At 55.3% G+C, this 14,626-nt stretch overlaps 1 protein-coding gene across 1 annotated transcript in view; it reads right to left on the reverse strand.

Annotated features, from left to right (window-relative positions):
• VDR (vitamin D receptor) overlaps window positions 1-14,626 on the reverse strand; it is a gene marked incomplete at its 3' end in the record, with an annotated part of 40,625 nt that overhangs the window by 1,227 nt on the left and 24,772 nt on the right. The window contains exons 4-9 of the mRNA XM_026867397.1: window positions 13,002-13,132; window positions 4,407-4,591; window positions 4,072-4,195; window positions 3,161-3,332; window positions 2,091-2,242; window positions 848-988 (exon numbers count right to left, since the gene is read on the reverse strand). Of these exons, the coding sequence (XP_026723198.1) occupies window positions 848-988; window positions 2,091-2,242; window positions 3,161-3,332; window positions 4,072-4,195; window positions 4,407-4,591; window positions 13,002-13,132 (905 nt within the window). The remainder of the gene's footprint in view (window positions 1-847; window positions 989-2,090; window positions 2,243-3,160; window positions 3,333-4,071; window positions 4,196-4,406; window positions 4,592-13,001; window positions 13,133-14,626) is intronic.

The raw sequence follows: 14,626 nt of genomic DNA on the forward strand, positions 1-14,626 counted from the left end.
GGCCAGGAGGTCTCCCCTCAGCCTCCTCTTCTCCAGACTGAACCCCCCCAGTTCCCCCAGCCGCTCCCCAGCAGACCTGTGCTCCAGACCCTGCCCCAGCTCCGTTGCCCTTCTCTGGCCACGCTCGAGTCATTCAATGGCCTTTTTGGGGTGTTAACAAGTTTGCTCGTTAATGAAAGATGTAGCTTAGATACCATAAAACATGTCTACTCTGAATATATCTTCATCCTTTGTGCAGGGGCAAGCTGACAGGGCCATGGAACCAGCTCCCCGGCCTCGTGACCAGACGTGTGAACTTCCTCATAAATCACGTAGATAAGCAGGGAAACTCCCTCAGCTTCCTCCTTAAGCCCCGGCCAGGCTCTGGGGGAATCTAATTGCAGAGTGACACCAGATGTTTCTACTCAAAACAAAGGTGCCAGCCATTCTGTCTTGCTGATTTTTGGCGTATATAAGGCTGGACCCGCTCGCAGTAACTTTGGATGCCTCAGCCATGGGTGGATGCACCCTGCAGGATTTCCCACGTGCTGGGAAATGCCAAAAAAATCCTCCCTGCACCCAAGGCTGTCCAGAGCCTGCGGGTCTGGATGCTGGTAACGGGTGCAAGTGGTGATGGAGCTTTCTTAATCGCTATTCTCTCTATCTTGTAGTAACGATTTGATGCATTACTCTGTGTTTTCCTACATGTTTGCTTCAAGTGCGCTATTCTGTCTTTTCTTACTGCGTGTTTTCTGCATTGCTGTTACAGTATTTAGTTATCCCCAGTAAAATACACCTGCTCTTTCCACTCTGGTGTCTGAGTTTAACTGGGAGCCCTAATCAGCAAAGCAGGTGACAGGTTAGTGACCTCTGGGGATGAGTGTGCTCCTACCTGGGGACAGGATGCAGATGGCCATGAGGAGGACGTGCTCTTCTTCATGAAGGTTCAGCTTCTTCAAGCCAATCTGGAACTTCACCAGCGGCTCGAGCAGCTCCATGCTGTGACCAGCTGAGGAGAGAAAGGACCTTGAGCAAGAACAAGATCTACAGCTGAGGGACGAGCGTGGAGCTCGGCAGAGCCTCTTTCGGCACAGCAAGGAGCCAGGACAGCGGGAAGAGAACTTTATTTTTTAATTGTACTTTTCTCCCCAATAATTTCTCTATGGCTGGAGATTACAGAGCAGTTTTTGCTCTTGAAATCCATAAAGACAATTAACTTATGAATATTTTGCCTCTTTATCGCCACGGCGCACTGTGTCCTGCCCAAGCATCACAAACTCTTGTGTGCCCAGAGCTCTCCTGCAAGCAGATCTTTTTCCTGCCTTCAGTGGGGGTCAACTGCCCCGTGCCTGGTCCCCTGGGATCTCACCTTTGCACCGAGGGTCTCGGCATCCCCACAGAATCCCAGAATCATCTGGGCTGGAAAAGCCTTTGAGGCTCCTCCAGCCCAAGCACGACCCTCCCCCTGACCCTTCCCAACTCCCCCAGATCCCTCAGCGCTGGCTCAGCCCGACTCTTCAACCCCTCCAGAGATCCCGGGGACTCCCCCCCTGCCCTGGGCAGCCCATTCCAACGCCCAACAGCCCCTTCTGCACAGAAATCCTTCCTCAGAGCCAGCCAGGTTACTCCAAGTCTCTTCCAAGTGCAGGGAGAGATTTAAGGTCCATATGGAGATGATCTGCACACCCTGTCTCTGTGTTGGTCCCCAAATCCTCAAGCAGGGGAGGTTCAGGGCAGGATTCACCACTTTTCCTAGCAGAGGGGTTTCCTGGCTGCAGAGGGACCACACAGCAGTTTTCCAACCCTCACAGCAGCTCGGAGCAAACCGAACTCATCCCCTGTGGCAAGGCAGAGGAGTTGGAGACAGCTCCGAGTTACGGGCACACACTCTGATGTTGTTTTTCTTCAGGAGTTCTCAGCCCTCCTCAGGCACCTGGTATGGCTGCAGGAGGCCCACGCGTCCCACAGCGCAGGGGCCGGGCCGGGGGTCACAAGCCATGCAGCCTGCCCACGTGTCCCTGCTTGCACACTGCTCAGGACGGGATTTTTGCATCCAAATTTAAGGCTGGGATGATATTTCTTAGCCCAGGAGAGTGTCCGGAAGCCTTTACCTTGGGTGACATCACTGATCCTGTACTTGAAGTCGTTGCTGCCACAGGTCCACGTCATGTCCTCGAGGGTGAAGGACTGGTTCGAGCGCAGCATGATCACCTCGATGGCGCTGGATTTCAGCAGGACTATCTGGTCCTCTGCTGCCAGATCCCTGGGCAGGGGGAAGAGGGTGATGTGACATCCACCCAGTGAGCAAAGCCACAGAAACCGGCCACCCATGTGCCAGGTTCTCCATCGGTAACCCAGTCCCTTTGCTGGGGGCACGCCAGCTTCTGCCTCACCCCGGGTTTCTGTGCAATTCTCTTGTCCTATCGCTGGTTACTTGGTTTGAGAGACTCATCCCCATCTCTCTGCAACCTCCCTCTACAACTCCCTGCCAGGAGGGGGCAGAGAGGGGGGATGAGTCTCTGGAGCCAAGGAGCCAGCGCCAGGCCCTGAGGGAATGGCCTCAAGCTGCCCAGGGCAGGGTCAGGCTGGCTCTGAGGAAGGATTTCTGTGCAGAAGGGGCTGTTGGGCGTTGGAATGGGCTGCCTAGGGCAGGGGGGGAGTCCCCGGGATCCCTGGAGGGGTTGAAGAGTCAGGCTGAACCAGCGCTGAGAGATCTGGGGGATTTGGGAAGGGTCAGGGGGAGGGTCATGGTCAGGCTGGAGGAGCTTCAAGGGCTTTTCCAACCCGGATGATTTTGTCAGTCTGTGATTAAGCAGCAGGTATTTCTGCAGCTCTATTTATTGAGGGGCAGCACCCAGCGTCCCAGGCACTAGCCTCGAGTTAAACAGGACCTAAGGTCCTTCACAAAACAGGATGGGGACCACTCACATGGCTTTGAGCATCTCAGGAGCTCAAGCGTTCTGCTGACAGGTGAATCAGGGTAAAGACAGGAGAGGAGTAACCTCAGGAAGGAGGAGAGACAGAAAACATGAAAGTCGGAACAGACCTGGGAAGGGAACAGAGCCTGAGGGATGGCTGTGAAGATGAAACAGAGAAAAATGATCTGGCTGTGAAGGGTACGACGGGATTCCAGAGAGCAGAAAACCATCATGGACATCACGTCTGGGAGCAAACGTCTCACCTGAATCCCGGGATCATTTTGGCAAAGCCGATCACCTTCTGTATGCTGTAGCTGACCAGGTCGGCCAAGTGCGGGAGCATAGAGAGGTGGGAGAAGTCAAAGTTCATGGAGGAGCTCTCATCGTTCTCCTCGGAGAGCACCAGGTTCGAGAACATCTGGGGCTCCACAGACTCTGGAGAGAGGGAGATGGTCAGAGGGTACCTCGGTTGTAGGTAAGACATTCTGGGTGAGGGGAAGGATGCCTGTCGCAGCAGGAGCGGCGTCTGCCCCACCAGGAGGGCTTTGTGCTGTGTTTAGACAGCAGGATATGAGGAACGGGGCTGGGAGAGGAGCAGGAGTTTGCTGGCCACCAACAGCATCAAGATTTTTGCACTGAGGCCTTTAACTCCTCTCCTGTGCTGGGATTAAGTCTAACCGCAGCCAGAGCGGCAACGCCGCAGCCCAGCGTTCACCTTCACAGAATCCCGGAATCATCCGGGTTGGAAAAGCCCCTGAAGCTCCTCCAGCTCGACCATGACCCTCCCCCTGACCCTTCCCAACCCCCCCAGATCCCTCAGCGCTGGCTCAGCCCGACTCTTCAACCCCTCCAGGGATGGGGACTCCCCCCCTGCCCTGGGCAGCCCATTCCAACGCCCAACAGCCCCTTCTGCACAGAAATCCTTCCTCAGAGCAGGTCTAACACACTCCCCTTGGCCATCCTGGAGGGCTCAGACACATAGAGGTCTGCAGGGCCACGATCCAACCAAGCATTTAATGCTTTTTGCTCACAAAAAGCCTTTGCAACACCTCCAGGAGGGTCTTACAGTTAAATAAGCTCCCCAGAAGAGGTAAAACGAGGGTTTGAATGGCCAGATTTAGGTAAAACTGTTTTGATTCTACCCCTGTCGCTTACGGAGAGGAGAGTGTGGTACCTGGAAACGTGCTGAAGGCATCGGAGCTGAAGAGGTCGGTGGAGTCCTCTGAGGACAAGTCCTGGGTGAGGAGGGAGGAGGATCTTGCTGCTCCTCTGTTGCTAGGGTTGTTTCTCACAGGGGGCTGGAAGAAAGAGCAAGATGTGAGGAACGGGGCTGGGAGAGCAAGTCGGTGGCAGCCGTTCGCCTGCTGCCAACACCATCAAGGTTTTTACACTGGGATTTTTAACTCCTCACTAAGGAGAAGTCGTGGGATGAAGCGGGTTTGGAGCATCTGGGCAGGAACCGCTTTGGTCCCGTGTGTGGGAATCGGGGCTGGCATGCCCCAGACATACCCGAAACTTGGTGAAGTCGGAGTACGTGGGGTCGTAGGTTTTGCGATGAGCCTCGAGGAGGATGTCGATGACTTTCTGCTGCTCCTCCGAGAGTTTGGGCTTCAGGCTCTCCTTGAGCGCCTCCTCCTCCTTGCGCTTCAGTATCATCTCGCGCTTCCTCTGAACCTCCTCGTCTGTCAGGATGACTGCAGGGACAGGGAAAGTGCCAGAAAGAGGTGAAACAGGGATTGAAGCAACCCCAGAACACTGCAACCAGCATCCCCATCCCCCTGCTAATCAGTTATTAAACCTGCATCAACCCCGTCCTGCTCCTCTCCTCCACTGCCAGGTCACGGCGTTTTGCTACGAGACCGACACAATTTACAGCCCACTCGGGTGCTTTTAGGCAAGGACTGAGTGCAATAAGGTCCCGTCAGCGCTGCCATGTGTTTGCTCTGTGCTTTCAGGTGAAAGAAATCGATCCTGCAAGACCCAGGCCAGTGGGTTCATCTCACTTCAGCGCTGTTGTCAGCAGCGCTCGACAACAGAGGGAGCCCGACGCGGCACCGCTCAGCCTCCGGGTATCCCGCAGTCCTCTGGCAGCACAGCAAATATTTTTAAGGTAAGGGGACATATAAACATAGCCCCACTCCCAGAGCTGGGTGTTTACAGCTTGTATTATGGGTGACAGCCTTCGGCAGCGGCCAAGGGCTGGACTCAAAGGCCATACGCAAGGCTTCTCCCATTGATTTATGGAAGGAGAGCATCCACAGGCAATTTGGGCTCAAATCTTACTTTTTTAAAAGGAGTTTAAAGCCCTGAATAGCCTCACAGGGTTGAAAGAGAAGAAAACAAGGACCCGCAACAATCTCTTGGGGCAGCAACACCCCATCCTCCTAACAGAGACACACGTTCACAAAAGTACTTGTTAATACACATCCACCAGCGGCCCTAAAAATAGCAGGGCCCATTCCTCAAGATGTTATTAGCCCTTTAACCAGTCATTAAAGAAAACCTCAAGCACGTTATCTGATGACGAGGTGGCTTTCTGCCTGCCTTGGGTTGCAGAGGGATTGGATGCTGGGCAATTTGAGGTGGAATTTGGGACGAGAGGTCGGCGAAGGGCAGCGGGAGCCCGGGTCGCAGGGCTCGAGGCAAGGAACTGTTTGCAGTTCCCTGCTCCTTTCTGCCACCTTTAGCCGACGGCATTTTTCCAATATGTTTTCAAACTTGCACAATCTCAGAGGGGACTTGAAGATCTCGGAGGCACGGGAACAACCGGCTGGGGCCGAAAGGTCGCTCTCATGATCAGCACGTTATGGCTCTGCAGGGGACAACACGACTGCTTGGGGAGAAAAATGGGGATTTTGCCATCTCCCAACCTGGTTCTTTTTACAAAAGCTGTGGATCCATCTGGGCGCTGCGTGCGAGAAGGGAAACTGTTCACAGATGAGGCAGCATCCGTGGGGAAAGAGCCATGTGGGTCTGGGAATGAGGATGGGGCAAAGAGCTGAGTGCTTGGGCTGCGGCTGTGGTGTTCAAAGTCTTTGCCGGCACGGTCTGTCCCGAACCCTGGGGCTTTGGAAGGGGTTACTGTAGGTGTCTACACCGAGAAAACCTCAGATCCTGCAAGTGAATTGATGCGAAATTAGGAAGCACCCACAGAGCGGGCTGGAAAGAAAAGGATGTTTCTGTGTTGGGGCAAAAGTGCCTTGGGATGTCTCAGCCAGCTTTTGGAAATCCACCCAGACTTGAAGCAGCGAGGCAGCAGCGTTTCTCACGGTGGTAGGAGCTGAAAAGCAAAAGCATTTCCCAAAGCATCGCTTCGGCAGGGGAACAAACACTGGCAAAGTTTGTGCTTCAGGTCCTAAGGCAGCCAGATTTCCCCACACAGGGTCGATGCAACAAAACATCCCATGTCCCAGGGCTGCCCCGAGGCTCGGCAGAGCACATGGGCCACACGCTGCTGGGAATCCACGGCCAAACTGCCAGTGGCGTCGACAGAAATGGGCCCCAGCCAGCACCAGGTCCCAGGTTTGGTGTTTAATGCTCTGCGAGGACTTGCTGGAGGCCACAGGAGAGTAAAACCCAAAGGAAGCCCCCGCAGGCAAATCAAAGGGTGTTTTTTAAAAAAAAAAAAATCAGATAAAGGGGAATAACGATTCCCTTCCAGCTTGTCTGGTGTTGTGAAGGGGAGTGCTGTGACACAGCCACGACACAGCCCAGCAGCATCGGTGCTGTGGATTGAGAACCACCCCCAGCCTCTTGGGTGAAATTGTTCCTGGTGATGATGGGCAGCAGCAAACCTGAAACGCCCCTCGCCTGGGACGGCTTTTCCGTAGGATGGGGGGGTAACATGGATGAGGGCTGTCAGCTCAGAGACTCACCTAAAGTCCTGGGGGGAAAGGATTTGACCCTCATTTTTCCTCACAGAAGGATGGATGTTGCCCATCACGTCCCTGCCTGCCTCGAGGTGGGAAACGGCACCGGGAAGCAGCTCGATGCTGGCACCTTCCACTTGAGATCCCAGCTCACGCTTCAGCTCTGATTTCTTTCCAAACCCTGAGCTGGAGACGTCCAGCCGCAGACTTCTGGCACAACCGGCGACGTGCCGGAGTGTTTGTGGGCTGCCCTGACCCAGAGCCTGAGATAACATCTGCCCATCGCTTCCAGACAGACGCTGGCCCCCTTTGCCAGACACCACGAGGGCAGCGGGGGAAGCCACGGCCGACACCGAGGGTAGAGGAGGATACAACCCTGGCCAAAACCAGGGGCTTGGAAGGGCTGGAGGATGATGTGGAGCAGCACAAAGGCAGGCTCACTCCGTCAGGCGAGGAAAGAACAGCCAAATGTAAAGCAAAAATTAAGTTTAGGAAACGTCAGGCATGAAACTGGATGGAGTTTGAGCGTTTCTTTGAACGGTGGGTGCTTCTGCCTGCTCCGGCTGGAGCCAGGGGCACTGCTCAGCCCCAGGGGTGCAAAATGCCGGGGTGTTGCTCCTCCACCCTGGGACAGGCTGCCTGGCACGGCTGTCGTGGTGGGGTGGCATTTGGGATCTTGCTGGGACGGTGGTGGGGGTCAGAAACTGAGCTGGTGTTCCCTGGCTGGGGACAAAAACACCCCTCAACAGCATCAGCTTTGGGGTGATTCATGGCTAGATGAGGGCCAAGCAGCAAAAGCAGTGTAGTAGGGTGAAGGCACAGCACCAAGGTGATGCATCAAGCTCAGGAACCATCCCCTGAGCTGCCCCACGGGGTGCTGGGACCGTTTAGCTGCTGAGGATCCCCAGGATGGCTCTGGATCAGCTCACAGAATCACAGAATCATCGACTCTTCAACCCCCCCAGGGATCCCGGGGACTTCCCCCCTGCCCTGGGCAGCCCATTCCAACGCCCAACAGCCCCTTCTGCACAGAAATCCTTCCTCAGAGCCAGCCTGACCCTGCCCTGGGCAGCTTGAGGCCATTCCCTCGGGGCCTGGCGCTGGGGCCTTGGCTCCAGAGACTCATCCCCCGTCTCTGCCCCCTCCTGGCAGGGAGTTGCCGAGGGCCAGGAGGTCTCCCCTCAGCCTCCTCTTCTCCAGACTGAACCCCCCCAGTTCCCCCAGCCGCTCCCCAGCAGACCTGTGCTCCAGACCCTGCCCCAGCTCCGTTGCCCTTCTCTGGCCACGCTCGAGTCATTCAATGGCCTTTTTGGGGTGAGGGGCCCAGAACTGAACCCCCTCAGCGAGGGGCGGCCTCCCCAGTGCCGAGCCCAGGGCTCAGATCCCTTCCCTGTCCCTGCTGGCCACGCCAGGGCTGGCACAAGCCAGGATGCCGTTGCCCTCCTTGGCCCCCTGGGCACACTGCTGGCTCATTCTCACCCCCCCAGTCCCTCTCTGACCTGCAGCTCTCCAGCCACTCCTCCCCAGGCCTGTAGCCCTGCTGGGGGCTGTTGTGGCAGTTCATGTAGGAAAGACCCCGGACACAGCCTTGAAAGCTGGGGAGCAAAACTGAATTCATGCCTGCTGCTTCCCCCCAGAACATCCCTTTCAGCCCCGCTGACCTGCCCCAAACCCTGCCTGTGACGCCTCAGGACTGGAAGTCAGAGCCAAATCCCTTGCAGGTGTAATCGGCCACATAGCTGACGGGGATGGACCAAGGAGTGGCACGGACACAAAAACCCCCAATTGCACAACAGGAACTGAAACGCTGCGATGGCTGGAGGGTGGCTAACGGGATGCTGCAGGCTGGACGGAGGGTGTACATCTCCTACAGCCCGTGGGCTTGCAGGGAAACCAGAGAGGAGGGAATTTGGGCACCTCAGTCCGAGAGAGATCTGGAGGGGCTGGAGCAAGGGCAGAGGAGGGCAACGAGGCTGGGGAAGGGGTGGAGAATAAATCCTGTGAGGAGCCAGGGAAGGAGCTGGGGGTGTTCAGTGTGAGGAGGAGGAGGCTGAGGGGAGCCCTCATCCCTCTCTGCAGCTCCTGACAGGACGTTGTGGAGAGGCTGGGGCTGGGCTCTGCTCCCAGGGGATCAGGGACAGGACAAGAGGGAACGGCTGGAAACTGCCCCAGGGGAGGGTCAGGCTGGGCAGGAGGAGAAAATGTTTCCTAGCAAGTGGTCAGAGTGGAACAGGCTGCCCAGGGAGGGGGGAGTCCCCATCCCTGGGGGGGTTTCAGGGCCGTTGGGATGAGCTGTGGGGGATGTGGGGTAGGGGGGAACTTTGTAGAGTCGGGCTGAGGGTTGGACTCGATGATCCTGAGGGGCTTTTCCAACCTGAACGGTTCTGTGACTCTGAGAAGCAGCAGCAATTTAAATCACAGGTCCTGGACCCATGCCGGAGCAGCTGCAGGGCCGCCGGCTACTGCTCCCCCCCGCCAAGGAGGTCGTGTCCCTCCGACGCAGCTGAGGCACGGCTCACTCAAGCGACGCTCACACAGATTTCGGAGAGGGCCTTCCAGCTGCTCAGCCCCTGCCAGCTCCCAAACCTGCTCTAATTACAGAGGATGCTGGATGTTTATAGCGTGTGCTTTGAGCCGGCGGGGAGCGCAGACGCTTCCCGGCCAGCCTGCGAACGCCGGGCCACCGCCAAGTGACGTTTTCCCGGACGGGCACAACTCTTCCCTCCCTCTCGTGCTCCTGCTTCGCCTCTCACCATTGCACAACCCCGCTGTGGCAGCAGCTCCCAGGCCAGGGAACACATCCCACGTTTGGGGCAGTGGGGACTTTTTTTTTTTTTTTTCCTTGGAGTATCGCCGCCTATTCGGGGAAGCGGAGGAGAGCTGGGAAGGCCACCTCCCTCCTTGCTCACTCTCATCCTGCAGTCCCACCCTAAACAAGCGAAATCCTGCCGGCTCCCCCGAGCATCTCTGCTCCTCTCCTGACTGATCTGGGAAATTCCCCTCTCTCTGCACAATCTCCTTCCAGTTTCTGCTCCTCTCCCTGGCTCTGAGACGTCAGTTTGTTTCTTTTTCTCCTCCCCTTTGGGGATTTTCAGCACTGAGATCATAAAGGGAGCCTCGTGGTGAGGGTGAGGATGCTGAGCATCAGCTGCTCGTGACTAGGACCAGATCCCAGCGAGGCTTTTCCTTGGAAAAGGGGAGAGAAGATCCATGGGGCGCTGACCCCAGGCAAACCACTAACCTTGCTGTGGCACCAGGGAGGAGGACTTGCTGCAAGCGCCTTCCCCGAGGGCCAAAGCTACAGAGAGACAAACTGCCTCAGGACATGGCTGGGGATCCTCCCAAGGAGATTCACTCATTCCCAACTAACTGGCACCACAACAAGCACACAAAAAATTCCCCAGCAGCAAATAAAGTGGCAGGGAGAGGATAAATTCAATGCCGTAAGAGTGCTGCAGCCTTGGGGAGCCCGCGGGTCCCTCCGGCCGCTCAATTTGGTGATGTATAATTTATCTTCCTGCCTCGCAGCATCACCTTGAGACTGAGCAGGACAGATGACCTGTTCCCCATCTCACAGACACTGGAGAAGCTGCTAAAGGTCAGGGGGAAAGGAGCAGAGACACTAAGAGAAGTGAATCACCCAAAGGTTACGCGCGGCTGTGGAGCCTGAGTCCATCTAACAGCCCGTGTTTTGGCCGACACACACGTTCCCTCCTGAGCTCCAGGCAAAAAGCAAATTTTGCAGGGTAGGAAGGGTAACTTCAGCATTTTCTTGCCACCAAAACCAGTGCCAAAGCAGGCAGGATAGTCCAGCAACAGATTCTTTACCCCACTTTAAAGTACTTTTGTGCTAAGCATCATCTTAGGAGAGAGCAGCAGGGAGCGGACAGGGTGGCAGGAGGGAGACTTGCCCTCCCCAGAGGCATCTGAAGGGAAACTGCTCCCCAGAGCAGTGAAAGGAGCGTTCCCAGACACCACGGCTCGGGCTGCGAGGTGGGTTTCTCCTCCTCCGATCGCCTGCCCCACAGCCTGCGCGCCTGCCCTGCGCTTTACCCCGCGCAGATAAGCAGGCGGAAAACCACAAATATTTGCTAACGTTGGCTGCGGACAGCTTGGGGTGAACTCAGGCGTTGTGGCTGGGCCATAAATCCTGCCCCAGCCTTATGGCCGTAACCTGGATGCCCTCCAGCTTCCACCTCACCCTCTCTTTGGTCCCTCTGCAGGGGACAGTGGCCGCCCTGACGCTGTCCCCAGCTCCCTGGGGAGTGCTGGTGGCTCAGGGCTTTTGCTCGGGCAGAGTTTGAACACACACGATCCTTTCCTCGCTGCGTCTCCCCCACAGGCACAGACTCCTCCAGCCCATCACCGCAGCATCTGCTCCCCAGGTGTGGCTGCACCCAAACTTGGAGCACGCGTCGGGGAAGGGACCCTCGGCACGGCCACGCTGCTGCAGGTCTCAGCCCTGCGTGGTCTGGGCTGGAGGTGATGTCTAAAATCATCCAGGCCACCGACCAGCCCACACTCTGGGGATGGAGAAGGGTCTGCCTGCACCAAACCCCAAACTAACACAGGCACAAGGTCTGTCCCCTTCCTCCTCCTCTTTACCCCTTGCTCACACTCTCTTTTCTTCTTCAGACTCAGATCCCGGCAGCAGCAGGGCCAAACTGGCCAGAGCCTTGCCTGTGACAATCCCCATCACCTTCAGTGACAGCCTGGGAAAGACTCAAACCCTCCTCAAGAGCTTCAAGATCCTCGATTCAACCTAAAAATAACAGCAGCACACCTTGTTCCCCTTCATTTAACCAGCAGCAAAGTCCACAGGAAGGCTATTTTTAGTCTCCTTAGGTTTTGTTAATCTAGTAACAGTTTACTAACGAGGTCACTTACAAGTTAACTCCTGCAGAGAGCACACACATCCCTGGGACCTGGCCCCAGCAGGGTGCAAGTACTCTGTGCATCGCTGCCACTGATTTTTCCGGCCTTTCCTGGGTAATTAATTAGTGCAAGTCAACACATTTCCCTCAGTAGCAACAGCTACACCAAAAGGGCCACAGCAACCAGCCACCACGGGCTCACACATCCTCACACTCACCCAAAACACGAGTATATTTGGTGTATTATATGGTTTTTTTCTCCCTCTTCACAGGACGTGGCTGCTAGTTTAAAAGAATAAGATGCAGGAATCTTCTCTTCACGGGGGATCCACTCAAGCTTGGGGACAATTGGAAATTTAGGCATTTTTTTTTCCTGCAAACGCCTACAAGTTTTGATTTTCTGGAGGAGCCGGGTGCTTTGGTGGCACCCTGTGACATCAGATACTGTTTGCCCTCCGCTCGCCGCGTCAAGGAAATGAGCACCACTTCCATTTTCCAAATTTTCAGGCCCATCAATCATTCGACGTGACATCCTGTTTGCAATGTCTCCTAGCAGAAGGCTGTTATTTTGGTTTGAACGTTACACGAACACCAGCCTTCTCCTAAAGACTTAAGGTGTGGAAAGCATCTGTACGTAGGAGGAAGCGTGTCAACCATTTTATTTTTAAAAGCTGCTTATCTATAAATATAATTGAAGAAAATAAATATTTGGACAACATTAGTGTGTTTGGATTGGGTTAAAAACGACTTTACTTCCCTCTGCTATTTACTTAAGTCTCTGCTGTGCACGTGGCTGGATGGACAGACCCATGTTACAAGAATAAAGGCCCAAAAAATAAAAAAATAAAAAAAAAAAAAGAAGCCCAAGAGGTACGGCGGAGCGAAACGCAAGGTGGTTCCAGGCTAATGGAAATTACTGTCGCTGTGGGGAAGCTCATTCAACTCTCCCTGTTTGGATGCGGCGAGGGGCACGCAAAAACACGGAGAGGACGATGACTTTGTGAAGGCAGGAGAGGAGCACGTTCAGTCGGTGTAAGCAGGAGTTAATCAGAAACAGCCCCGGATGCTCTCGCTCAGCTGGTGCCCCCCAGGAGCCAGCAGAGGAGACTTGGCTCTGCTAAAATCAGCCCCCCACATCACTAACCACCCCAGGAGCAGCCTTAATCATTAAACGAGCTCCTCTCAATCATTACCTACCGCATCCCCTGCCCTTTGCATCCTCTTTGAATCCTTGGAGGGTTTTCAGGTTTTACGCCCGCCTGCCCGCCTTCCGCACCACCCGTTAATCGAGATTAACATCGAGAAGGAAAAGGAGGTGACGGGGCAAAGCCGGGCCGTTCCCCACACGTCCGTGTACTCACACTCCTTCATCATGCCAATGTCCACGCAGCGCTTCAGCCGACAGGCCTGGCAGTGCCGCCGGTTGTCCTTGGTGATTTTGCAGTCGCCGTTGAACGGGCACGTGAACATGGCCTTCCTCTTCATGCTTCTCCTGGAGAGGATCAACAAAAAAAAAAATAAAAAACCATCTCGCGTCAAATTAACACATTTTTGGGGGATGTGGGGTAGGGGAGAACTTTGTAGAGTCGGGCTGAGGGTTGGACTCGATGATCCCGAGGGGCTTTTCTGACCTGAATGATTCTGGGATTTGTCTGTACAAAAGGCTGCTCCAAACGTCGGGAGCAGAGCGAGCACAAATCCAGCTCTCTGGGCAGCAAACTGATGGAGGGGGATTGCTGAGAGGGTGCTGGAACCATCACTGGCCTGATTCTGTTCAGCTCAGCTGGTCGCTTGAGAAGACCAAGTTGGGGAGCTTTGAGAAGACCCAGTTGGGTGCATCCACAGGTTTGGGCTTTGCTGGGCAGCACGGAAAAGGGCAACTTCTCACAAGGACACAGCTGAGGGGTTCAACCACAGGTTAAGCAGCTTTCTGGTTTTGAACAGGTATTTTGAAGGCCATAAGAAAGGTGGAAGGATTGTAGAAAAACCCCCACCAGCAGCAAAAGAAACCAGGGTGGAGGCCGGCATGTACAAAGCAGCCCCTGTCATTAAACATTTACCAGCCTTTAAAGCCTGGCTTTGCTAGAATAACTGGCTGGAGTGCATGTTTGTGTGTGCAGGAGAAAGAAATCTCACTGCAGGATACGAGAGAAACAACACTTCACATAATAACCCTCTCTTCCACCAAAACCACACCATGCCACGTTAATCCGCTGCCGCAATCGGGACTGTAAATCTTCCAAGTACAAAGGGTCAAAAACAGAACTCACAGTGAAAATTCACCTTCCTGCAGGACCATCCTGCACGATACCCACTAACGACACGCTACAGGCATAGCTGAGCCGAGCCACTGAGGGTGGTTTGAACTCTGAGTTCAGGAGATGCCGCAACTTTGCTTTAGAGAAAGTGACTCAACCATCTGCCATCAGCGAACCAAGTTTATCTCTGGATTTGAAAATATATCTAAAGGTGCTGCTCGCTTTCAAAGGGGTGATTTTCACAGAATCACAGAATTGTCTCGGTTGGAAAAGCCCCTGAAGCTCCTCCAGCCCGACCGTGACCCTCCCCCTGACCCTTCTCAACTCCCCCAGATCCCTCAGCGCTGGCTCAGCCCGACTCTTCAACCCCTCCAGGGATCCTGGGGACTCCCCCCCTGCCCTGGGCAGCCCATTCCAACGCCCAACAGCCCCTTCTGCACAGAAATCCTTCCTCAGAGCCAGCCTGACCCTGCCCTGGGCAGCTTGAGGCCATTCCCTCGGGGCCTGGCGCTGGGGCCTTGGCTCCAGAGACTCATCCCCCCTCTCTGCCCCCTCCTGGCAGGGAGTTGCCGAGGGCCAGGAGGTCTCCCCTCAGCCTCCTCTTCTCCAGACTGAACCCCCCCAGTTCCCCCAGCCGCTCCCCAGCAGACCTGTGCTCCAGACCCTGCCCCAGCTCCGTTGCCCTTCTCTGGCCACGCTCGAGTCATTCAATGGCCTTTTTGGGGTGA

Source organism: Athene cunicularia, unplaced genomic scaffold, assembly GCF_003259725.1.
Source record: "Athene cunicularia isolate RWA unplaced genomic scaffold, athCun1 SCF_34, whole genome shotgun sequence".
Classification (NCBI taxonomy): domain Eukaryota; kingdom Metazoa; phylum Chordata; class Aves; order Strigiformes; family Strigidae; genus Athene; species Athene cunicularia.